The sequence below is a fragment of the Gorilla gorilla genome, chromosome 2, assembly GCF_029281585.2.
Source record: "Gorilla gorilla gorilla isolate KB3781 chromosome 2, NHGRI_mGorGor1-v2.1_pri, whole genome shotgun sequence".
Classification (NCBI taxonomy): domain Eukaryota; kingdom Metazoa; phylum Chordata; class Mammalia; order Primates; family Hominidae; genus Gorilla; species Gorilla gorilla.
Window position 1 is genome coordinate 136855851 of NC_086017.1, and position 25476 is coordinate 136881326.

At 48.7% G+C, this 25476-nt stretch overlaps 1 protein-coding gene across 10 annotated transcripts in view; it reads right to left on the reverse strand.

Moving 5' to 3' along the window:
• SLC41A3 (solute carrier family 41 member 3) overlaps positions 1-25476 on the reverse strand; it is a 77297-nt gene that overhangs the window by 1912 nt on the left and 49909 nt on the right. For all 10 annotated transcript variants that reach the window (XM_019023659.4, XM_019023658.4, XM_019023657.4 and 7 more), the window contains 7 exons: positions 25343-25414; positions 18085-18229; positions 14537-14683; positions 8478-8622; positions 7247-7326; positions 4351-4485; positions 463-611 (listed from right to left, as the gene is read on the reverse strand). In XM_019023659.4, the coding sequence (XP_018879204.4) occupies positions 463-611; positions 4351-4485; positions 7247-7326; positions 8478-8622; positions 14537-14683; positions 18085-18229; positions 25343-25414 (873 nt within the window). The remainder of the gene's footprint in view (positions 1-462; positions 612-4350; positions 4486-7246; positions 7327-8477; positions 8623-14536; positions 14684-18084; positions 18230-25342; positions 25415-25476) is intronic.

The following is a 25476-nucleotide window of genomic DNA, read 5'->3' on the forward strand; positions in this document are numbered from 1 at the left end:
AGCTGTATAGCGTGTAGCATGCAGCACACACTCTGTAGCATGCGTGTGGCATGCACTGTGCCATGCAGTGTGTAGTGTGTGTGGCGTGCACTGTGTGGTGTGGAGTGTGTGGTGTGAAGTGTGTGGTGTGGAGTGTGTGGGTTGCACTGTGTTGTGGAGTGTGTGGTGTGAAGTGTGTGGTGTGGAGTGTGTGGGGTACAGTGTGTGGTGTGGAGTTTGTGGTGTGGTGTGGAGTGTGTGGGATGAGCTGTGTGGTGTGGAGTGTGTGGCATGTAGCGTGTGGTGTGCAGTGTGGAATGGCCTCTGTATTTGACAAGTTGACTCAACCCCTGGAAGATAAGGACTGTGCCCCACACGTCCAGCCATCCCCAACCGCCTCGCTCAGCCTCTCACTCAGATAAGAGATCAAGCCTGCTGGCTGACTACACAGCTGCGCACCTCTACTGCTGCAGCCAGGCTTACCTGGATCAGGCCTGCCAGCAGGTAGAGCACCAGAAAGGTCTGGCTGTTTATGACTGACTGACCCTCCACCAGGTAGATGATGTAGAAGAAAATCAGATGGCCTGGGACCACCAGCAAGAGCAGGACTCGAGCTGACATGGAATTGATTTCTGAAAGAAACAGAACCAAGAAGGTCATGTGACCTGAAGCGAGGCCACTTTGGCATGTGACAGTCCTCAGTGAGGCATCCACACTCACTCATCCATTTATTCCCAAGTGTTCACTGGACACCTACTCTGTGGCAAGCATATTCTGGCAGATGGGGATACAGTCTTTCCCCTTCCCTCGTGGAGCTGATATTTTAGAGAAGAGAAACAAGAATCAAGTAAGCAGAAATAAAAAGAAGCAAGAAAGGCTATTTCAAACTGTGACAAGTACTTTAAAGAAAATAAAGGTAAAAAGAAGGGCAAAAAGCAGGAAGTGTGTATCAGTGGGGATGAGCTCCTGCAGATGACATTTCAGCTGGGATTTGAATTTGGGGGAGAGGAGTTTGAGCAGAGAAAAGAGAACATACAAGGGGCTTAAGGAGGAAAAGAGCTTTGGGTATGGTGCTTCACTCAGTGCAGTGCTGGTGATCTGGGGAGGGCAGTCAGCTCAAAAGGGGACCTCGGGCAGCCCCTTCTTCACAGCAGCCTCTGTGGCCCTGTCAGCACACCTGCAATGTGCCAGTGAGCCCTGGGTTTCCTTTAGATTCCCATGCTCTGAGTTTGAGACTTTACAATAAGTGTGATTGACCCTGGCCCTACCACAAACACTTTTTAAAATTCTAACATGAATATGATTGATTTCTCAAAATGGAAATAGACTTCTAATGAAAAGTAGGTCTCCATTTGCCTCTGAGTTAATATATGTATTTCATCAAAATAATAAAAGGAGAAAAAAGGTCACATGTAGCTCAAAGCTAGTGCAGAAGAGCAACGACATCTATTCATGATGAGAAATCAGACATGGAATAAAGTATTATTTTAAAAAATGTCAAAAAGAAGCAGCAAAATGATTGGAAGAAGCTACTATTGGAAGCTGGTGTGAGAACTCAAGAAAATCTATAGGAAAACCATGTAAACAATAAGAATTCAATAAAATGTTTAGGTGCACAACACAGAAAATAACAGCTTTTCTATATACAAATAACAAGTTAGAAAATATAACAGGGAGTTTGACTTCTGAACAAATGGGGAAGACACACGTTGTCCTATTTCTCCCATTAAGTACAACTGAAAGCCCTAAACATTGCATATAAAACAAACGTAAGCAGATTCTGAAAGGCTGGCTGGGGACCTTGGGCTGCAATGAACAACATGGTTGTGAGTCCCCTGAATTGTCCTTTTTCTCTTTCTTTCTTTGCCTCACATATCCAAGACTGAGTCCTGGCCTCAGCCATCAAGAAATGCAGATACAAATAGACAAAAAACACTCCATAGGCTAGGCACTGTGGCTCATGCCTGTAATCCCAACACTTTGGGAGGCCAAGGCAGGCAATCAGTTGAGGTCGGGAGTTCGAGACCAGCCTGGCCAACATGGTGAAACCCTGTCTCTACTAAAAATACAAAATTAGTTGGGTATGGTGGCGCACACCTGTAATCTCAGCTACTTGGGAGGCTGAGGCAGGAGAATCGCTTGAACCAGGGAGGTGGAGGTTGCAGTGAGCCAAGATTGTGCCACTGCACTCCAGCCTGGGCAACAGAGTGAGACCCTGTCTCAAAAAAAGAGACTCCATAGAAGTCTGATCTTTTTCACCAAAGGCCAGGAAAGGGGAAGCCTGGCAAAACAGACAACTTTCAGACAATAACTATTCCAACAAACCCTATTCCAACAAACACCACAGGAAAAACTGCAGCCCCGACCTCATCAGGAAAGGCCTGGTGGGACCACCATCATCTCCTGTGGCTGGCAGGGTGAGATTCAGAACTTTCATCTCTACCCAGTGCTAATGGGGCCCCCACCTTGTCAGTGAAGCCATGTGGGGAGCAACAACAAGGCATCTCTCCCCGTCCCAGCCAGGGTGGTCTCAGAGGAGGCCTAGTGAGGAACCTAGATTGCACTGTGCCCAGCAATAACAAGGTGCTCCTCTTCTCCCAGGATAGCAATAGAGGCTGAATGGTGAACCCAGTCTTCCATCCCCACCTGGGCAGCAGTCCATCCCTTCTCCCCAGTGGTGCAGTGTCAAAGGAGGCCAGCTAAGTAGAGATTCAAACATGATCCAAAGTCTTGTCCATAATACCCAAAATGTCTGGATTCAAATGAAAATCACTCATCTTACGAAGAGCAAGAAAAATCTCAACCTGGATGAGAAAAGACAACCAACAGACAGCAGAGTGAGATGACACAGACGTCAGCATCACCTGAAAGCCGTTCTAACGAAGTCACTACAACAATCCTTCATCATGCAATCACAAACCCACCTGAAACAAACAAAAAAATAGAAAGTATAAGCAAAGAAATAGAAAGTCTCAGAAAAGAAAAAGAAGATAGAAAGAAAGAAGAACCAAATGGAAATGTTAAAACTAAACACATACAATACCCCCAAAAGTCCCAGACAACTCAGTGAATAGGCTCAATAGCAGAACGGAGAGGGCAGGGGAAAAAAGATCAGTCAACTTGGAGAAAAAAGTGATAGAAATGAGCCAATCTAAACAAGGAGAGTAATAGACTTTGCAAAAACCAAACAGAGTCTCAGGGACTTGTGGGGCTGTAACAGAGGATCTAACATTCATGTCATTAGAATATCAAAGAGAAGGAGAGTGCAGCTGAAAAAGTGATGGCTTAAATTTTCCGATTTGACAAAAGATATAAATCCATGTGTTCAAGGAGCCTAACAAACCCCAAATAGGATAAACCCCAAAAAGTCCATACCAATACATATCATAATCCAACTCCTAGAAACTAAAGACAAGGTCTTGAAATATGCAAGAGAGAAGAAATGGCACCATACCTATACAGCAAAATAAATTGAAATGGCAGATTTCTCATCATAAGTCATGGAATCAGAAGGAAGTGGCACATTTTTCAAGTGTTTGAAAACAACTATTGACACCGAATTTTACAACCAGTGAAAATATCCTTCAGAAATGTGCCAACAGCCAACCCAAAAGAAGGCTAAAGGTAGTTCTTAAAACAGAAAGGAAATCCAAAACAATGTAACAGGAAAAAAGATCTGATTTTTCAAAGCCAACAAAAAGATACAACATCTCCAAAAGCTTCCAGTGGTTCTGAGTAGAATCCAGGCTCCTTCCTCAACTCCAAGGCTCTGTCGGATCACCTCCTTCCGGCCTCTCTGGCCTCAGCCTCCTTCATCCCCTCCTGTCCATTCAGCTCAGGCCACATTGGCCTTTCAGTTCTTCAGACTTGCCACACTCCTTCCCGCCTCTGGGCCTTTGCTAGACTGCACCCACTGCCCTGAAAGCCCCTTCTTCTCTGGCCCTCCCCCTCCCAACAACACCCACTTGTCCTCAGGGAGGAGCTTCCTTATCCCAAGTGTATTTCCTCTAATTCTTTTTCACTGCACTCTGCACTTTTGCTGCTCGGTACCCACCATAATTTTTAATTACGAGCTCACTTGTGTTTATCTGCCCTTCTATACTGTGTACTTCAAGCGCAAAAAATCAGCTCTCCCTGTTTCACCACTAACCTAACACCTAGTGCCCAGTGGACATTCAATAAATAATTGAATGAAGGAATGAAGGAAAGGCAGGGCCGGGGAGTCTCATTTCTGGGGCCCTGAAGGTGATGTGTGCCGAGATCAGCCCTGGCTTCAGGCATCCATTGCTACAAACACCAGATTCCAATGACACCAACGTTTTCTTGTTTAAAGAAATGGCTATCATGGCCTCTGAAAGACATGACACCCACCTGACGTGCAGAAAGTAGAACACGGGTTGGGCCAGAATTTCTTCATCTGGAGGGGCAGGACGCCAGGTGCACTCCACATGTGCAGGTAGGTTGAGATTCGGCTGGTCTGAATGGCCACCAGATTGCCACCAACACCTACGAGGAGAAAAGGAATCTGTTTTCCCTTTCTTTACGCCAGTCTCTAAGTTGTATCCCTTATTTTAAGTTCCCTTCCTCCAGGAAGTCTTCTTTGGTTAATCCAGTATTTCATTATCTTTTCCTTTCCTCCCACTTGACCACAGATCTTGTTTGGCAGCAAGTCAGGGTGGCCCAGAGCTTGTGAGTGACGTATCCAGGGAGTAACTGCATCACCTTGACTGCTGGCATCTCTTAAGGTGAGGGGAGTGCGGCTGTAAAGTAGGTTCTCAATAAATATTTGTTGGCTGGAGCGAGGATGGGAGGGAGGGGATCCAGGGACAAAGTGAGGATGAGGGGAGAGTGGATAGAAAGGTCTGAGAATAGTGTGATAAGGCAGTCTGGATAAGTCAGACCTCAAGGCCACAGGCATTGACAGGAACCAGACTACAGCCTGGAATATCTGAGAAAATGAAAGTGATTTTTTTTTTTTTTCACTCAAGGTGGGAAGGAGAGAGGAGGAATGAAAACAGTGGATAAGAATGAGAGGGGGCCAGGCATGGTGGCTCATGCCTGTAATCCTAGCACTTTTGGAGGCTGAGGTGGGTGGATAATTTGAGGTCTGGAGTTCGAGACCAGCCTGACCAAATGGTGAAACTCTGTCTCTACTAAAAATACAAAAAAAATTAGCTGGGCATGGTGGTGCACACCTGTAATCCCAGCTACTCCGGAGGCTGAGGCAGGAGAATCACCTGAACCCAGGAGTCAGAGATTGCACTGAACCAAGATCGCGCCACTGCACTCCAGCCTGGGTGACAGAGTGAGACTCTGTCTCAAAAAAAAAAAAAAAAAAAAGAATGAGAGGGAAGGCGAGGGGAGGACAGAGATGATCACAGGCAGGTGGCAAAGCAAGCATGCAGCAGGAGACATGCCTGGGACACCTCTCATGGCTGTGTGGTCTGAGAGCTTTGAAGAAAAGACGTTGTCTGCTGCATGATTTCAATTTGTGGTGCTAGGTGAACCCCTCTCTCGGAGCTCAGTTGTCAGTGCAAACTCCCACATTCATAGATGCTTTGGGTGTGTGCCCAGAGCAAGTGGCTTTAGGGGAAACAGGATGAGCGGGGTCATGTGTAGATTGACAGGGCATAGAACACAGAACCCTAGAGGCAGAGTCATGAGGCCCAGAAAACCATGAGCACATGCGGTCTCTGGGAACACCAGGGCTTCCTGCTGAGGCTCCAGGATCCCACGGGGTATGAAAAAGGTTTCAAGCTCTGCCAGGGCCAGATGGTCCAGCTGACAAAGGCCATGCTGAGCATTCCTTCTGTGGGGGCAGATGCGGGGGCGGGCTGATGGAAGGTGGGGATTCCCCTATCCTACTTGCTCAGTGCCATGGAGAACTCTCCCTAGCTGGGCCAGGTGTGCACCAGTGACCTCTAGGGCAGAGGTCAACCACAGAGGCTGTTCTAGAGGATGCAAACAATTGTCTTCAGGCAGAGGACTGCTGCGATCTATTCTGCTTGGCCCATACATAATTTTAAAAAGAAAAAGGAAAAAAAAATCTCAAATTAATTGGTACTGTTTACAAATTAGGCCCTTAATACAGATTCCCAGCTTCTCTTCCCAAGTCAGCACTGGCAAGTCTGGATCTACACTCTCCCGAGGCAACTATTGGCTGGAGCTGGACAGGCACCACACTGTTCATATGAGAAATGCATTCTGCAGCTTGCCCCTGCCATTTCTCACTGTCTAGCTGCCTGGCCTGCATAATTCATGCAGATTGTTTGGCCACTGAAGGCATCCGAGTTGGTGACTCATCCCAAAAAATCACTCCAACGTAATAAGCCCTCTGTTGCTGTTCTCATGCACAATGTGAAGGCACTTTGGCACTGTTGGGGTGAGGACACGCTGGGTGGCCCACTGACATGCAAGGAATAAAGACATGGTGCCCTAAGGGAGCAAGGGAGGAGGGACACTGTGGACACGCAGGGGCTGCCTAGGAGCCTCTGAAGGCTGTTTCTTCAGTCCCTGCAGGCCAGGGCCTGGGGGCTAAACTGGACAAAACATGTTTTGTTCTTCTCCTAACTGATCACTTCCATTTACAGAAACTTATCAGACACCAGACACCAAGCTAAGCTTTGGTTAAAAGAAGGGTCATCCACACAAACCCCACAGGGTGTAGGCCTAGGAGGTAAGTATGTGCAGAGAGCCAGCTGTCAGACAACAGGGAAGGGGGAGATCAAGGCAGCTGGGAAGCACAGTCCTGGATCTGTCTCAGGCACTGCTGCAGTGCCCAGAGTAGAGACCCGGTATTTGTTACAGTCTTAATTTTTAAGAAGAAGAAATCCAGATTTTTAAGTGTAAATATCTGAGTTCTGATGTCAGCAATGAATCCAAAAAAGGAAAAAGAAAAGCCACAAGAGCCAGCGCCCTGGTTCTGAAGGCCATGCTCAATTGGCAGGTGCCATCGAGGCCGGAGTTTGACTCAGTGCCTGCAAAGCCTGGAATTCGGTCCTGTCAGGAGAGCTTATGTCCCAGGGCTGCCTGTGAGGAGCCAGGTCTGAGCTGCTGTGAACAGTGTGTGGGGCTTCCTCCCCAGGCTTCTTCCATCTGAGAAGACCTGCTCCGGCATCCCTGTAAGGCAGCAGTCTGTCCACGGCTCAGCTGCCCAACTGCCTGTGCGGGGCTGGTGCTGCCCCTCTGAGGTCTGCTGTTCCGGTCCAACCTAATCCTGTGGGCCAACCCAACCCAGGGACCACATGGGAACCCTTCAAATACATACCACATATGACAGGGGTAAATATCGCCATGCCTTTGTACTGCTGTTTAGAAACGGTTTTGCTCAAGATGAGTCCTCCGAAACTGGGGAAATAGCAGACACCAGTCAAGTTATCAGAGTTTACACTTACTCTGCAACTCTCCACACAAATCACCCTCTCAGCCCAGCTTCCCATCCTTGGCTGTCACTCTCCTCTCCCCTACACAAAATATCTGCTGTGGCCAAACTGGTCTCCCCAGCATCCTCTGCACCCTGCTCATGCTTTTCCATCTCCACTTTGAGCCTCAACCATTGCAGAAGGCCATCCGAGAACACCCACTTATTGCAAAACAAACAAATGCCTTTTCAAAAGCACACAGCTGGCTGGGCTGTCCCAAGACTCCGGCACCACGACTGAGATGCTCTTTAGCAGAAAACAGAACCTGCAGGAGGATCACCTCATGCCCACCCCATGTTCTCAGAAAATGTTGCAGCCAGACCTTGCTCCCACTGGCCACTGTAGTTTAGCAAAAGCTTTCCCACCCCTTGGAACTTCTTAGAGCCCTGGTGAAGCTAGGTCAATCTGTATAAGGAGCCCAGGAGCCTCCTGGAAGCAAGGATACCTACTCTATCGCCTCTTCTCCCCAAGACTCAAAGTTAGAAAAACTCATCAGAATGGACAGGGGTGGCCCCCATCAAGGTCAACTCTCAGGAAATGAGCCTTGAGAGGGAGCTGGAGGGTGGTGGACCTGGGCTCAGCTGAAGGTTCTAAGGCTCTGGAGGGCCGCTAACCCCACAGCTGTCTAGGTCCCACCAGTAGCCATGCGTGGCCAGTGACCAGGAGGACGAGTGAGTCAGCAGATGTGGCCTTGAGGCCAAGGTGGGGGACCTGCCACCTAAGCAGGGATCTGGGCCAGAAAAGCTCTAGTGGCAATGGCCTGAAAGCCGCTGTCTCCCTTGGGGCTCCAGTGCACTCCAGTGCCGGCCCCAGCTTTGGCTCTTCCTGGGTCCCTGGTGCTCTGGCAAATGTAAACAGGGCAGCCTCTCTTAGAACCAACAAGGCCCAGGGTTCTCAGTGAAAGGGAGAGAAGAAAGGAAAAAAGGTATGATTCAATCAGCAATGGGAGTTACTGAAAGAGCCCACAGCTACATTTCACTCCATTCCTGTCCCCCAAGGCAGTGAGTGTCACCCTGGTTCTAGGGGCCTTCATGGCTGAGAGGAGGAAGAGGGGCCGTGGCCCTGGCTCCTGCTCACCTGCTGATGACCATGGCCAGGATGATTGGGAACCAGCCAAACTTCAGGATCTTCACGATGGGTGGGCTCTGCTTGGCAATGAGGACCCACACTGGGGTCAGAGCCGCAAAGCTGAGGCAGACCAGCGGCGTCAGATACCGACTATCTGAAAGGAGAACAGGGACACACACAGCTCATGTGGCCAAGGCCAGCACACACAGGCTGGGCCTGGGTTTCACAAATGAGAGGTGGGTGAGGACGCTCTTGTCCTCATCAGTTGAGGGGGAACTGCCTTGCCATACTTTTCAAAGAACTTTCACCATCCCAAGAAGTAACTGGAAAAGCTCCTCTCTGTCCTCCATTCCTGCCACATTCAACTCCACTTCTCTGGCAAACTTGCTATTTTCCCCATATAAAGTACCCTGTTCTGCCTCCTCCCACCCTGATGCTACTGTCATAAATAAATAGAAGTACAATGTATGGAATGCACCATGAGCCAGCACTATGCTCAGTACTTCGGGTGCACAATCTCATCTCACCTTCTCGACAGCCCCTGCTTAGACAGGCAGCAGGAGGAAGCAGACGTGCAAAAAAGGGTGGCTGCCTAGACAGCAAGCAGCCCCGTCAGGGCTATGGCCTGGGTCCATGGAACGCCAGGGCCAGCTATGGGATGCCACCCATGGTCCTGGCTGAGGCCAGTCCCAGGCAACCAAGGGTCACCAGCCGGGTAGCTACTCGTGTCCCCATCTCATCTTCTCCACTGGCGAGAGGCCAGTGAAGACTGGCCAGGTGCTGGATCAGTCACTGCTGCGGGGGCCCAGGACAAGCCTGACACACTCGGGCATCTCGTGCATTCATTCCTCCCTTTCTGTGTTGTGCTCCGTGTGAGGGTCCCCCACAAGTGACAGAACAAGACACTGGCTTTCTCTAGAGTGGTCGTCTCACCCTCAGCCCCACCCTCTGGAGGGCAGGCTCACCTGCCAAGGGGGCCCAACACTCAGGGGTACCCAGGCATGGGTCTGTGTCCCATGTACTCCCTCTCTGGGGGTGTTATCAGGAACATCCGCTCCTTCCTTCTCTGCACTAAAGGGTCATGGCCCATTCCTCTGCCTCAGGTACCCCAGACTGGCTACAGACAAGGTACTTTATGGTAGGAGGGCGTGGCCTCTGCAGGAGATATAAGCCAGGCCCAGCCACCTCTAACCAGGTCTCCCACCCTCTGGGAAACAGCGGCCTGCAGAAGCATCACCTTATACGACGCTTTTGAATCCAGTCTGAGTTTTCAGTTAGCTACTCACAAGCACCCCCAGGGCCTGCCTCATGCTTTCCCCAGCACACCTCCCCAATGTGCAATGCCAATTCCCAACTACACCCAGCAGGTATTACAGTCAGCTGCTCACACCTCAGCGGGTCAAGATTTATCTAATACAGGCCAGTCCCAGTGACTCCTGAGTGCAACAGAGAGAAGGTCACAGTCTCACTGGAGAGACAGATGCCCCAACAGTGATTTTGTGTCTAAATCATAAGTCGTGTGGAAATGAGCACACGGTACAGCCTGGGGCAGAGGCAAAGGTTCATGTGATGCCTGAACTCTCACTTATTTTGCAAATCCAACTCAAATAACCCATATACAAATCTTCTTGTTTTAAGTTCAGTTTAGCTTAAAAGTAAAGTTAGGTCATCTTATTCTTTCTTACAGATCTCCCTTGCCACTTAAGTAAACTTGGCGAATCTCCCTGGTGATTAAACATCACTGCTGGCAGGCAACACCAGGATGGCAAGAAGACAGTCCCAAAGCTGGGACAGAAAGGGTCCCAGTGCCCATACCCTCTAAATCACAGCTGTTTATTTGTCTGCTTCAGTTGCCAACAGATAAAGATGGGATGCTTTCTCAAATCCCTAGGCCTACATTCCCATGGGGAGTGATAAACTGCAGCTTTGCTGAGGCTCTTCCCTTTGTCTGGGCACTTCTTCAACAACTGTCACTGCATGCCCACTGCCCTCCAATCCTGTGAGGACACATCAGTGTGGCCAACCAGCCTCAGGCCCCACTCAACCTCCTAGTACACCTCTGCCCTAAAGGTAGAAGTTAACAACCCATATAAATGCAGGCTTCAGTTGCTTATTCTTCCTAACATGGTTTGGAGAGCTTGAGGCACTTTCCTGAGCACTCCTTGAACTTGTGGAATAACCTCAGGTTTTCCCTCTGTAAAAGGATTTTTGACTGTAATATAGCAGGGTCCTTCCCATGGGAATAATGGCTGATTTGAAGGTCACAGTGTCTTAGTCAGTTTTGTTGCTTATAACAGAACACTCGAAACTGGGTAATTCCTAAAGAAAACGAATTTGTTCTTACGGTTATAATGGCTGAGAAGTCCAAGGTTGAGAGGCTGCCTCTGGTGAGGGCCTTCTTTGCTGGTGGGGACTCTGCAGAGTCCGGAGGTGGCGCAAGGCACCACATGGCGAGGGAACCGAGCATGTAGCTCAGGTCTCTCTTCCTCTTTTTTAAAGCCACCAGTCCCGCTCCCATGGTAACTCATTAATCCAATTAAGCCATTAATCTATTAACCCATGAATGGATTAATCTGTTCATGAGGGCAGAGCCCTTATGACCCAATCACCTCTTAAAGGCCCCACTTTTCAATACTGCCACACTGGGGATCAACACATGAAATTTAGGGAACTCATTCGAACCACAGCATTCCACCCATGGTACCCCAAATTCATGTCTTTCTCACATGCAAAATACATTCATTCCATCCCCATAGCCCCAGAGTCTTAACTTATGCCAGCATCAACTCAAAAGCCCGAAGTCCAGAGTCTCACATGTGAGCCTATGAAATCAAAACAAGCTACCTGCTTCTAAGATACAATGGTGGTACAGGCATAAGGTAGACATTCCCATCCAAAAGGAAGAAATAGACAAAAAGAAAAGACCAATAGGCCAAAACCTGAGAGCAGACACTGGGGCTTATGACTCCAGAGCTTTCTCCTCTGACTCCATGCCAGGCATCCTCTACACGCTGGTGTGGGGGTTGAGGTTCCCAGGCCTCTGAGATCCCCCTACCTCCAACCATGGCTGTGCAGTGCTCAGTCCACCCAGCTCTCCCAGGCTGAAATCGTACACTAACAGCTCTGCAGTCCTGGGGTCTTGATGGGAGTCCTGCTTCCATGGCTCCACTAGGCATTGTCCTGGTGGAACTCTGGAGCAGCTCGAATCCCACATTTCTGCTTGGCACTGCTCTAGTAGGGGAACTCTGCAGTGGCTTCAGCCCTGAAACAAGTCTTCGTCTGGGCCCCCAGGCTTTGGACAAAATACTTCCAAAACTTGGTAGTGGCTACTAAGCTTCCAAGGCCCTTGCTCTCTGCAAGTCTGGACAATTAGCACCACATGGACCTAGGTTTATGACTTGTACCTTCTGGAGCGGCAGCATGAGCTGCACCCGAGCCGTGTGAGCCATGACTGGGATGGCCAAGGAGCGCTGCACTGGGATAGAGGGAACAGAGTCCCTAGGTGGCCCTGGGCAGCAAGCTCATGCCCTGGGCCTGTCCCCTGAAACTATTCCATCTTTCTAGGCTTCTGGGCCTGTGATGGGAGGGGGGGCCTCAAAAAATCTCTGAAATGCTTTTGGGCCTTTTCCCCCTTGTCTTTACTATTAGCTCCCAGCTCCCTTTCAGCCATGCTAATCTCCTTAGAAACTGGTGGCTCAGTCACACCCTTGGATTCCTCTCCTGGAAACTCTTTCATTCTCTACCATATGGCCAGGCTAAAAATTTTCCCAATTTTCCCGCCGTTTCCATTTTCTCTAAGAGTTCACCAGGTAAACCAAAAACAAAATTCGAAGCTCCATCCCAACCATCTGAATGGACTTCCTCCTCAGCCAGGGCACTCTTAAAATGTAACCTGAAAGACTGGTTCAGGCCATGACGGGGAGTGGGGGTCAGACATGCCTCATTATCCCTCTCCAGCATTAATATCAATGCAGACTTTAAGTCCGGTAAGAAGCATTTTATAATCTCTTCTCTCTGAAGCTGCTACCTGAAGGCTTCCTCTCTGCAAATAACAACTGTCTCCACAATCCTTTTTCTTAACACAGACATTCCTTTCTATTGATCCCAGGTCTTTAGATAAACTCAACCAATTGTCAAAATCAGGTGTGTTGTTTGCTTCTTTGTTTAGAGTTTTTTTTTTTTTTTTTTTCTTTTTTTTTGAGACAGTCTCTCTCTGTTGCCCAGGCTGGAGTGCAGTGGCGCTATCTCGGCTTACTGCAAGCTTCGCCTCCCAGGTTCACGCCATTCTCCTGCCTCAGCCTGCCAAGTAGCTGGGACTACAAGCGCCCGCCACCATGCCTGGCTAATTTTTTGTATTTTTAGTAGAGACAGGATTTCACCGTGTTAGCCAGGATGGTCTTGATCTCCTGACCTCGTGATCTGCCCGCCTTGGCCTCCCAAAGTGCTGGAATTACAGGCCTGAGCCATCATGCCTGGCCTGTTTAGAGTTTTTATACCCCCTATCTTTTCCTGGGCTTTCTGTGTCCTCCTTTTGTTCTTCCCCTGGGCGGGCCTTTATCTATCACATGTGCAGTGGCCCTGCCAGCACTTGGGAGAGCTGCATGTGCAGTGTGTTTATTGAAGTGGTGCACATGCTCAGTAGGGGCAGTTCTCACTGGTCCAGCACTCCAGAGGAAGGTCATATACCAGTTAAATTTCACCATCTTGCCCTTTCACTGCACATGCTTAAAACCCTATCGGGGATTATGGCTTGCTAATTCCAGGTGTCTTCTGTCTGTTCTAAGACTCCTATCATTCCAGGCACCAGTCATGGCCACTTATTATCTTAGAGGGACGGTTTTATGCCTGCCTGTCCGTTACTTAATGAGAACCAGACAGCTCTGGGGTTCCTCCCTTCTCCTGCTCATTATTTCAGGGGGACAGATTTATAATTGCCTGACCATGGCTTGACAACTGCCCAACATTCTTGGGGGCCCTCTCTCCTGCCCTGCTCATGTCTAACTCCCTATTCTATGACTAAGTTTAGAGTTCACCTGAGCCCAAAACTTAAGAACAGCTCAGTGGGAGCATAGATTCAAGTGCCCTGAATATACACTTCAATTAGTAGCAGTTACAAGTGGGATTTTAAAGATAAAGGAAGAGGCTGTTCCTAAGTTGTTTACAAAGAATTTACATTAAAATAACATAAGCTATGGATTGGCTATATTATTGTTCATTGTATCACAAATTCCAGGTACATGAAGATAATGGGGGAGGCAGTTAGGAACAAAATGCCTTTAAACAATTGCCCAGGCATGGATGTGGGGGGCGTGACTGAAGCAAACAACACACTTGATTTTTCAAGTCGCCCACATGGCTCTCCTTCAAGTGTACTCTCTAATAAACTCTCGCTTTGCTTAAAATAAATTCTCCCTCCTGCTTTAAATCTTGCCCCCGTCTCTCATTTGAAATCTTTCCTTCCAGAAGACAAAGAACTGAAATTGCCGCAAAGTTGCCATTCTTTTCTCCAGATAGCTGGACTCACCGCTGGTAACAATATTATCTGGATATTGTTATTTAAGGTTGACATCAGTAACACCCTACTTCTCAGTATCAATTTTTTGCTTTAGTCTATTTGCTTATAATGGAATACCAGAAATTGGATAATTCATAAGGAAATTTCTTTATGGTTGTGGAGGCTGAAGAACCCAAGGTCGAGGGGGCAGCATTTGGTGAGGGCCTTCTTGCTGGCGGGGACTCTGTGGTCTGGAGGTGGTACAGGGCACCACATGGTGACAGAACCCAGCGTGCAGCTCAGGTCTCACCTCCTCTTCTTATAAAGCCACCAGTCCCACTCCCATGATAACTCATTAATCCATCAATCCATTAATTCAATCACCTTTTAAAGGCCCCACCTTTCATTACTGCCAAGTTAGGGGTTAAGTTTCCAACACATGAAATGTGGGGGACACATTCAAACAACAGCACATGGGCTGGGTGCAAAAGTACCCACTTAGCCTCAGTGGTGACCTGCTCCAGGGCCCCCCCTCCATGGAGCCTTTGTGTCTATAGAAGAAGACACTCTTTACCTTTGTGTCTGTAGAAGAAGCTGCTAACCAAAGCCAGAATGGACAGTGTGATGAGGTCTCCCAGGCTGGCTGCAATGGGCGTGGCAATGTTGTCTGGGTTGACCCCGAGCTTTCGAGCACCAATCACTATACAGACCATCAGCACCCCTGCAGAGAGAGAGAGGAGAAACAGCAGACTCAAATCCCAGGGAGCCAGATGGCTCTGAGCAGGCACAGCAGCACAGGGATGGGCGGCACTGAGTAGGGACTGGCAGGTGGCAGGGAGGCTGCTCATTAACTTGCCTCCCTCCACAAAGGCCTTGACGTGAAGCCAGGCTGCCCTGACTTTCAGAGCTTCCCACTACACTGGAGGCCTGAGAAGGCTGGGAGAGTTGGACTCCACTTTGTGACCTGTGCACATGATGCTAAGGAGTGACCCGTGGCTCCCGAGCTCCCAAATCACCAGGAACCACAGAGACAGGCAGCCCACAGCCCCATGCTGCATGAGGGCTGCTCCAAAGATGCTCGGAGCAATGGAACCCCTCGGGGTGAGCTCATGGCCTCCTGTGTTTACTGGCATCCTCTGAGAAGCAGACATCCAGATGGAAACAGCTATGTAAGAGATTGATTAGGGACTAGGCCTGTGAGGGAAGACAGGGAGGGCGGGAGGGAGCTGGGAGCACTGGAGGACATCAACACAGTCAGGGCACAGGGGAGGGGGGCAGCGAAGGTGGGGTACATCTAAGATTGCACTGCATTTCTAGGTGCGCTCAGCCAGGCTGTCAGATGCACACTCGGAGGGCCCTGTGTCTCCCAGGAACAGTCCTGCACTGGGAGCTTAGCGGTGCTGTCCATGGTGCACTGGGAAGCACGTGCAGTGGTGGCGGATTCTGGGGGCAGCACTGAAGAGGTGAGGCTCACGTTTCCGTGGCTACCATGCCTCCGAAGTCCTCCTTCCTGTTCAGACTGTTCAGACTGTGCTCTGAAGGGGACTATCACATGTGATCTCCTAGTCCCCATCCACAGCCTAGGACTTGACTCAACAGACTCTCACTTGGTTCTCTAAGAAGATACTCTGTGTTGTGGCTATTGGCATTTCAACACTTTACCCAGGATCTTGTAACTCTAAAAATAATTACAATCACCACCTGACGCCATCCTCAAGCTGCCACTACAAGCTGGTTTGTGCCTTGCCTGATCTTGTGAACAAGTCACAGCCCTGTGTCTCCTTTTGAATGCCAGCTGTAAGTGAATCTGAGTTCGCACGCTGAGTCAGTGAGCTGGGGACAATCTTGCAAGGACCATTTAAAGGAACACCAGTGGTTTGGGGGCACCTATTGAAAACCACTACCCTGAGGCTTCTGTGATAGCCTCTTCAACACTGCCTGGTGAGGTAACCGCAATGCTTCTGAACAGCCATGGACAATACAGATTTTGCTTGTGTTGCTAAGCTTCATCCGATCTCTGGGCCTCAGTTTTCCCTTCTGTAAAATGGGGAGCTGGGAATGGTGTTCTCTACAAGCCCCTGCAAAGACAGGGCTGGCCTTCAGGACTGTCAGACTGTGTTGTTTTCAGGAGACTTTATGCTGAGGGTCTCCTGGACTGTTCTTCTCTGGAAAGTCTGGCACATCCATCCCGCCCCATCTGTGGACCACTCTGGGTCATGGCATCCACCATCCGTCCATGCCTGCGCAGGCTGTGACTAGGAGCCAGCCTCAGCCAACACCCTGAGCAGGGACACGTGGTTTGTAAACCTGCAGCCTGCTTTGGCACAGTCCTCTTCTGGCCTACACCCTCCATGCACTGGCAAAGGAATGGGCCTGATCAGCTGCCTGCTAGGAATGAGAATAGCCCACATGGGTAACCCACAGCGAGCTGAGCCCAGAGGATACTGACTGAGCAAGTAGGTGGGGGAATGGATGTATAAACACAGGTTCAATTATGAAGTTATCAACTTTTCCTTCTTTCACTGAACCAAAGCAAGGCACGTGGTCTGGAAGATTCACAAAGACACGTGACCCAGGAGAGAGCTGGAGGAGAGTCCATTCATTCAGCGAACATCCGCAAGCTGGTTATAAGCCTGGCCCTGGTTTAAGTGATGACAATAACCAAAAGGCTCTGTTCCCATCAGTGGAAATGCCTGTCGGGTGTGGGGAGAGACAGTACACACATATGTGAACACACATTTGAGGTGAGGTGAGTAAAACAGGACACTAACGTAAAGCATGGCTGGAATGGTCACTTTAGTGTTGGTCAGAGGAGGCCTCAGGACAAAAGCGACATGTGGCACTCACTCTAGTGTCCTGTATATTCATAAGCTTATTGTCTGCCCCTGAGCTAGAATATAAAATCAAAACACATTTTGTTGACAGTATATCCCCAGCACTACACCATGCCAGGCACACAGCAGACACCCAGCAACAACTGAATCACCAATGGACAACCATGCAACGTGGCCAACGTGCGGCGACTGCTTTCCCCGCACATGTGCGAGCCCCAAGGAAGGGGTATGTCTGCCCGCATCTGTCTCACATGTGTTGCAGATACACGTTAAGCACCAGCTATGTTTGGCATGAGACAGGAGCAGCAGACAGCAGGTGGGAACTACTGGGTCCCCACTCTTGAGGAGCTGACATTTTAGCAGGGAGGTGAGGCAGCAAGATGATTCAACAAGACAATCTGAGCTACACAAGCAGAGCCGGGGCCCATGGGAAGGGGAGAGAGGACGTGGGTGCATGTGGGAGGGTGGTGCTGTGCACTCAACACTGCTGTCCCCCTAACCCACATGTTGAAATCCTGACCCACAAGGTGAGAAGGTGGTGCCTTTGGGAGGTGAGGTCATGAGGATGGGGGCCCCACGAATGAGATGAGGGCCCTTATGAAAGAGGCCCCAAAGAGCTCCCACCTCTCTCCACTGTGTGAGGACAGCGAGAAGGGCCGACTGCAGCCTCAAAGGGAGCAGCTGTGAGCCCAGCCCCGCAGACGCCCAACCTCGGGCTCCAGCCTGCAGCCCCACGAGGAGTAAATGTCTGCTGCTGCCAAGCCACTGACTGGGGGCTCCGTCACAGCAGCCACAGTCTCCTCAGACAGGTTAGAAAGGCCTCTCTGAAGACATGAAATGGAAGCTCAAATCTGTGCCTTACCCTCAGGACACCTGCAGCCTCCAGAGCCCATCACAGGCCTGCGTGTAAGGTCATGCTCAATAAGTGTTTAAAACCAACAGGCTGACTGCACAGATGAACAAGCCTGCTCTGTGCAGGTGTCAGGCCTCAGCACGGGGGTGTGACCAGCTGAAGAGACCTGCAGAGCAGGGACAGGTCTTTACACAGCAGAGAGCAGAGGTGAGTGGTGGCAGGAGCGGCACACACCCCTGCCTGGGTGAGGGCACAAGGTGGGCCATGAAGACCCAGCTGGATCGTCCCACCCTGCCAGTGAGAACCCTGAGCCCACCATCAGTCCCATTAGCAGTGGGACTCACACCCCCAGAAACTGAAAACACAATGAGCTCTGAGGTGGGACCTCAGAGGAGCAGGGAGCGGGTGGGGGCTCACAGCTGGGGCATGGCTCACCCAGGGCAAAGGCTGCAAGGAAGGCAGTGAGGACACTGCTGGCACACAGCAACTCCACCTTGGCGACATCCACTTCCTCTCGAGACACCACGCCCAACAGCAGCGCAGCCACAGCAGCCAAGAGCCCCACGACAGTGGCCTGCACCTGTTGGACAGAAATCAGAAGCATGAAGGGGGGCCCCGGGGCCACAGCCACACTCCCTGCCCTTCACACCTCACTCACCGCAAGGGGCCGGGTGCCACATGCTACTGCCTCCTTTCCCTTACCCTAAAATCTCACAGGCCCTCACCCCAGGAAAAACTAACACCACACCCCACACCTGCCTTGAACTCAACTCCTCCGAAACCACGCTGGCCACCTCTGCTCCCTTGCTAGGCACTGCCTTCAAGAGCAGAATCTGTTTCTCCATCTTCTGCTCAGGCTTTGGTTAGGGGCCACCTGGTATCTTGCTGGCAACTCCACTCTCACTGGTCTGAGCAGAAGTCCTCTGCAACTCCTGGCAGTGCAGACAACACACCTCACTTGCCATGTGGTGTACCCCACGACACAGAGCAGTCACATGGGAGGACTTCACACACTTTTGGTCTCTCCTGTGGCACCCTGCTCACACCCTCCCCTTCCAGGCTCTGTTCCCATCTCTGTCCTGCCAAACACACACCACAGCCTGCGCCAGGAGCTGCCCTGATCTGGACATCAACACTGGCACCTCTAATCCAAAATGCTGACCTGGAAACGTTATTAAAGAAGGACACAGAAACAAAGAGCTCCACCATGTACAGGGAGAAGAGTGATATGGTTTGGCTCTGTAGCCCCACCAAGTCACATGTTGAATTGTAATCCCCAATGTTGGAGATGGGGCCTGGTGGGAGGTGACTGGATCACAGGGGCAGTTTCTCATGGTTTAACATCACTGCCACCCCCACCCCCCACCCTGCCCCTTGGTGAAGTCATCGGTGATCATGAGTTCTCATGAGTTCTGTTTATTTAAAAGTGTGTGGCACCTCGTTCCTCTCTCTTGCTCCTTCTTTGGCTGTGTGAAGTGCTACTCCCCTTTGCATTCCCCCCATGCTTGTAAGTTTCCTGGGGCTTTTCCACAAGCTAAGCAGATGCCAGCATCATGCTTCCATGCTGTACAGCCTGTGGAACCATAAGCCAATTAAACCTCTTTTGTTTATAAATCACCCAGTCTCAGATATTTCTTTATAGCACTGTGAGAACAGACTAACACAGAAAAGTGGTACTGAAGAGTGGGGCACTGTTATAAAGATACCTGAAAATGTGGAAGCGACCTTGGAGTTAGGTAACGAGCAGAGGGTGGAAGAGTTTGGAGGGCTCAGAAGAAGACAGGAAGATAAGGGAATGTTTGGAACTTCCTCAAGACTTGTTAAATGTTTGTGACCAAAATTCTGGTAATGATTTGGACAGTGAAGGCCAGGCTGACGAGGTCTCAGATGGAGATGAGGATCTTTTCGGAAACTGGAGCAAAGGTTCCTTTTGTTACACTTTAGCAAAGAACTTGGCTGCATTATACCCCTGCCCTAGGGATCTGTGTAACTTTGAACTTGAGAATGATGATTTAGGGTATCTGGTGAAAGAAATTTTTAAGCAGCAAAACATTCAAGATGTGAACTGGCTGTTTCTAATACCCTATGCTCATATGCATGAGCAAAGAAATGGTGCAAAACTGGAACTTATATTTAAAGGGGAAGCAGAGAGTAAAAGTTTGGAAAATTTGCGGCCTGGCCATGCGGTAGAAAAGGCAAACCCACTTTCAGGGGAGAAATTCAAGCAGGCTGCAGAAATTTACATAAATAAAAAGGAGCCAAGTGCTAACAGCCAAGACAATAGGAAAAGGCCTAGAAGACATCTTAGAGACCTTATTGGCAGCCCCTCCCCTCACAGGCCCAGGGCCTAGGAGGACAGAATGGTTTCATGGGCCAGGTCCAGGGCCCCTGCTGCCCTGCACAGCCTCAGGACACTCAGTCCCATGTCCCAGTCACTCAAGCTCCAGTCATGGCTCAAAAGGGCCCAGATACAGCTCAGGCTGCTGTTTCAGAGGATGCAACCCATAAGCCTTGGTTGCATCCACATGTGTTATGCCTGCGGTTGCACAGAGTGCAAAGTTGAGGCTTCGGAGCCTCCACCTAGATTTCAGAGGATGTATGGAAAAGCCTGGCTATCCAGGCAGAAGCCTGCTGCAGAGGCGGAGCCCTCATGGAGACCCTCTACTAGGCAGTGTTGGGGGAAATGTGGGGTTGGAGCCCCCCACACAGTTCCCACTGGGGCACTGCCTAGTGAAGCTGGGAGAAGAGGGTCCCCATCCTCCAGACCCCAGAATGGTAGCTCCACCAGCATCTTGCCACTGTCAGCCTGGAAAAGCTGCAGGCACTGAATACCAGCCCATGAGAGCAGCAGACAGGGTGGAACCCTGCAAAGCCACAGAGGCAGAGCTGCCCAAGGCCTTGGGAGCCCACCCCTTGCACCAATGTGCCCTAGATGTGAGACATGGAGTTAAAGGAGATTATTTGGGAGCTTTAAAATTTAATGACTGCCCCACTAAGTTTCAATTCTGCATGAGGCCCATAACCCCTTCCTTTGGCTGATTTCTCCCCTTTGAAATGGGAGTATTTACCCAATACCTGTATCCCCCATTGTATCTTGAAAGTAACTAACTTGTCTTTGATATTGTAGGCTCATAGTTAGAAGGCACTTGCCTTGTCTCAGATGAGACTTTGGACTTTGGACTTTTGAGTTAATGCAGGAACGAGTTAAGACTTTGGGTGACTGTTAGGAAGCCATGATTATATTTTGCAATGTGAGAAAGGCATGAGATTTGGGGGGCCAGGGGTGAAATTATATAGTTTGTATTTGTTTCCCCACCAAATCTCATGTCAAATTATAATCCCCAATGTTGGAGGTGGAGCCGGGTGGGAGGTGACTGGATCACGGGGGTGGTTTCTCATGGTGACCCCTTGGTGCTGTCATCTACAATGAGTGAGTTCTGCTGAGATCTGGTCCTTTAGAAGTATGTGGCACTCCCCCCCACCACTCTCTTGCTCATTCTCTGGCCACATGAAGTGCTGGCTTCCCTTCTGTCTCCCACCATAATTGTAAGTTTCCTGAGGACTCCTCAGAAGCCAAGCAGATCCCAGTATCATGCTTCCTGTACAGCCTGTGGAACCATAAGCCAATTAAACTTCTTTTCTTTATAAATTACCCAGTCTCAGATATTTCTTTATAGCAATGCAAAATGAACTAACACAAAGAGCTAGTTTTTTAAAGCTAAAAATTGCTCCGCAAGTTAATCCACGTAATTCCGGTCAAAGTCCCAACAAGATCTTTCACAGCACTTGACAACTCATTTTAAATTTCACAAAATTGAGTAACTGTGCAAGAATAGCTAAGACAGCTTTGAGAAAGGTCAAAGAGGGAGTTGTGGCATACTCATGATCAAAGTGTATTTTAAAGCTGAAGGAATGAAAGCAGTGTGGTCCTGACAGAAACAAATAGATCAGCAGGACAGAACACAGCCCCATAAAAGAACCATGAATATATGAAAATTTAATATATAAGAATGTAATCATGAATATATAGCAGGATAAAGGTGGCATTGCAAATCAGGATGGGATGGGTAAATATTAAACAGGGTAAGAAAAACTGGATATCTAGGTTTGGGAAAAATATGGGTCCCTACTTCATACCATTCACACACATACCCCTGAACATAAAAACTATTTCATAAAATAAAATAAATATAATACATATGTAATATATATTATACAGAATATATAATTATAATATGTATAATATATATTATATATGTTATTATATTTTAGGAAAATTCTAAATAAAATCTCAATATATGCAGATTATAAAGCTTTTATGCTTAAACAATATATATTAAGTTATATAAAACTTTATAACATATAATATATAATTATATATATTATACATATATACACAAGTCCATTTATACACTGGACTTCATTATTCTAGATACTAACTAGAAAAATGCACAAGGGTTATGGATAGGCAACTCACAGAAAAGAAAATACAAACGGATAACAGACGTGCATAAAGATCAACTTCTCTAATAGTTAGGAAAATTCTAAATAAAATCTCCATTTGAAGGTATCTTATTCATTAACAGCTGATGCTGTTCTTCCTCTTTTAAAAGGTAAGTGTTGTCTTATTTTCTACTGGGGTCTCCTGTTCTGAGCACAGAGCCTGGCACTCTGCAGGTACTTATACAGGCTCAATGGACAGATGGATGAATGACAGATGTGTGGGTGAATAGGTAGGTGGGTGAATGGGTGGGGGGATGGACAAATAAACACATGGACAAATGGATGAGTAGACAGGTAGGTCGGTGGGTGAGTGGCTGGGTTGATGGATGGATGGATGCACAAGATATACTTTGTTTATTCATCAGATTAGGTAAGATTAAAATTTAAAAGGTTGATAATATAAAATACATATTGACAAGTATGTGAGGAAATGGTTCTCTTATACATTGAAGGGGGTCAATGTTGGTACAGGAATTTACGGGGAAACTTTGGCTACAATTTATCTATATACCTTCTGATTCAGCATTTTCTCAAAAGAAACATTTGTGTATTTGTACAAAGCATTCACAGCTGATATTTACTGAGTGCTATCTGCCATGCTCGAAGTAATTTTTATTCAATAAGTCGTTATTAAGACAAAAGTACAAGTCACAGAATTATGTGTGTAAAACTTTTTATGTTTAAACAATACAGAAAACCATATATATTATCTGTGGGCACACACATTTATATGGTGAATTCAAAAAGTAGTTTAGAAGAACATTTTCAATGCTAATGAGGTTATAGAGAAACTGATTCAAATATTGCTCAAATATTAATGGTAGGGCTAATTATTTAATACTAAGAAATAAAATAATTTTTAGTCATTTTGGAGGGAAATCTAGAGCTTTGAACTGTTCATACCCTTTGAACTTGTGGGAAGTTATCTTAGGAATTTCATGCACAAAGATACTTTCATTGCAGTATAATCTTTCAAGTAAGTCAAAGGCTAGGAAGACCTCAAGGCCCCGCTCAGTGGCAGGCTTCAGGGAAGTGGGCAGGGCTGGTGCTGAGTGGACTCCCAGGGGACCGGCTCTTAGTGGCTGCCCTTTGGTCACTGCTGCCTCCCCACATTTATACGACAGAATATGTTGAAGTTCTTAAAAAGTCCAATGAATAAAACTTATTGCACTGCTGATGATTCAAAGTTAATTAAGCTTTTTTAAAAATGGAGGAGACAAAATTACATTCATGCTAGGATTGGGACTATACACCAAGCCAGTGCCTGTCCCTGAGCAGGGCTTCATAAACATATGTTGAGAATCAATTATGTGGAAATGCGCATCCATATGGACAAAGATTTTATGGAAAACAGCAAAGTACAACCAGCGTGACTTGTATTCGAGGCATTTACTACCTGCCCCTTGCTAGACCTTGTGTTAGAGGCATCCCCAGCATCTCATTCAACTCTGCAGTTCCTCAGCCACAGGACATGGTGCTAGCCAGTAAGACTCAGCTTAGCTGCGGGCAGCAGACATGTAAACACACAACTACAATCAGAGCAGCCGCAGCCGCATGCATAAGGCACCAAAGACGTAAAAGGCAGAAAGAGATACACCTGGTGTTAGGTAGGAACTTACACCTGAGTGGAGCCTTTAAAGAGCTTCACTGGCAGCTGAACTAGAGGAGAAAGGACCTTCCCAGGAGAGATGGCTAAAGATACACGGCAGGGAGGTGTGAGGGGGTGGGGGCTGGGCAGGAAGCTGGTAAGACAGCGCGGCCAGGCCCACAGTTGGACGAGGGGAGCCAGTGAAGGAGAGGAGGCATAACTGACTGGGTTTTAGAAAGGCCACCCAGGTGGCCAGGAGGAGCTGGAGGATTCCTGGCCTGGGAGTGGCTAGAGCAGTGTGGAGGTCTGCCATTATCCAGGCAGGGGAGGAGGAGGAGAAGCGGAATTCATGCACAACTCAGAGGCAGAAGCCTCAAAGGGACTGCATGCTGAGAAGCAGCTGGGGTAACTTGGTTTCTGGTGTGGTTACTGGGAAGGACCATCCACAAGGCACAGCTGACAGGACAGGGTGATGTCCAGGTGCCAGCCAGATGCCACATTCTGACATGGTGACAACTTCACAACAACCCTGCACAGGTAAGGTGAAGTGACTTGCCTGAGGCCCCTCAGTGGGCTGATTCCCAAAGTGAGCTTTCAACCATCACACTAGACTGAGTTGGGGACTTTAGCAGAGGTGAGTATGGGGAGAGAAGATAATGAAGCCAGACTTGGCTGTTTTGGGGGTGCCTCTGGGACAGGCAGATGGAGATGCCCCGTACAGTTAGATGTACTTGTTCTGGAACCCAGGTGCGGGATAAAGTAGGTATCATTCTAATGTGATGGACGGGGGAGTCAGCCCTGCTCAAGGCTATCCAGTGGATAAACAATGGGATGATCTGATCTCAGGGTCCATATTCTCAGTGCTGTCACAGACCACCCCAACCCAGAGAGGCCCAGAAGGTTCTAGGATAAAGCTACCTCCTGTCTATGTCCAGGCCCAGCCTCTCCTCTTGCCTCTGAGCCAATCTCTTCCTCATCTCCCCCTGCCTTGGGCCTCCTAACTTAGTGACACTCTGTGGCAAGGTCCCAGGATAAGAGCTTAGTGGAACTGGGACCTGAGAGAAGGAGAAGGATGTGTGAGTGAGAGGAGCATGAAGCAGCTAAGGGGTTAAGATGTCTCTTGCAGGCTGAGAAGGAGCAGGCAGAGAGGCAGGAGCAGAGCCAAGGGAGGATTTCCAGGCAGGAAGGATCTACAGATGCCCAGAAAAAGTAAGATCACATGTAAGAGGCAATTACAGGTTGCCTCAGTTAGGGGAACACCTGTGGCCTGGGAAGCACAATTAGAGGCAAGAGAAGCCTGTTAGCACTGTGCAGTCCATGAGACAGAGAAGGAGCAAGTACAGGTGAGTCTTTCAAGAAGTGGGGCTTGGAAAGGAGGGAGTGGGGAAGCTGGAGGGACAACCCTGGGTCTGCTTCAGGTGGGCTGAGCCTCCAGAAGCTGCGTGAATGTGGTCTATTGGATGTGGGAGAGACAGGTAGCTACCTGTTCTCAAAGTTCAGGCCAGACTGCAGGGACAAGAGCTCGCTTAGCCTTCACCCTTCCCACCTGGGGAAGCCTAGCTGCAGATTCAGAAGGGAGGGTCGGACAAGGTGAAGACTCACCTGGATGAGGGCCAGGTTGCTGCTGATGACTCTGTGCTGCTCCTGGGGGTCATCAATTTGTCCAGTGTTGGCCTAGAATGAAGAGAAAAGGACAAAGGTAGGACTGGCTAGGCCCAAAGCCAGGTCAACCCTTC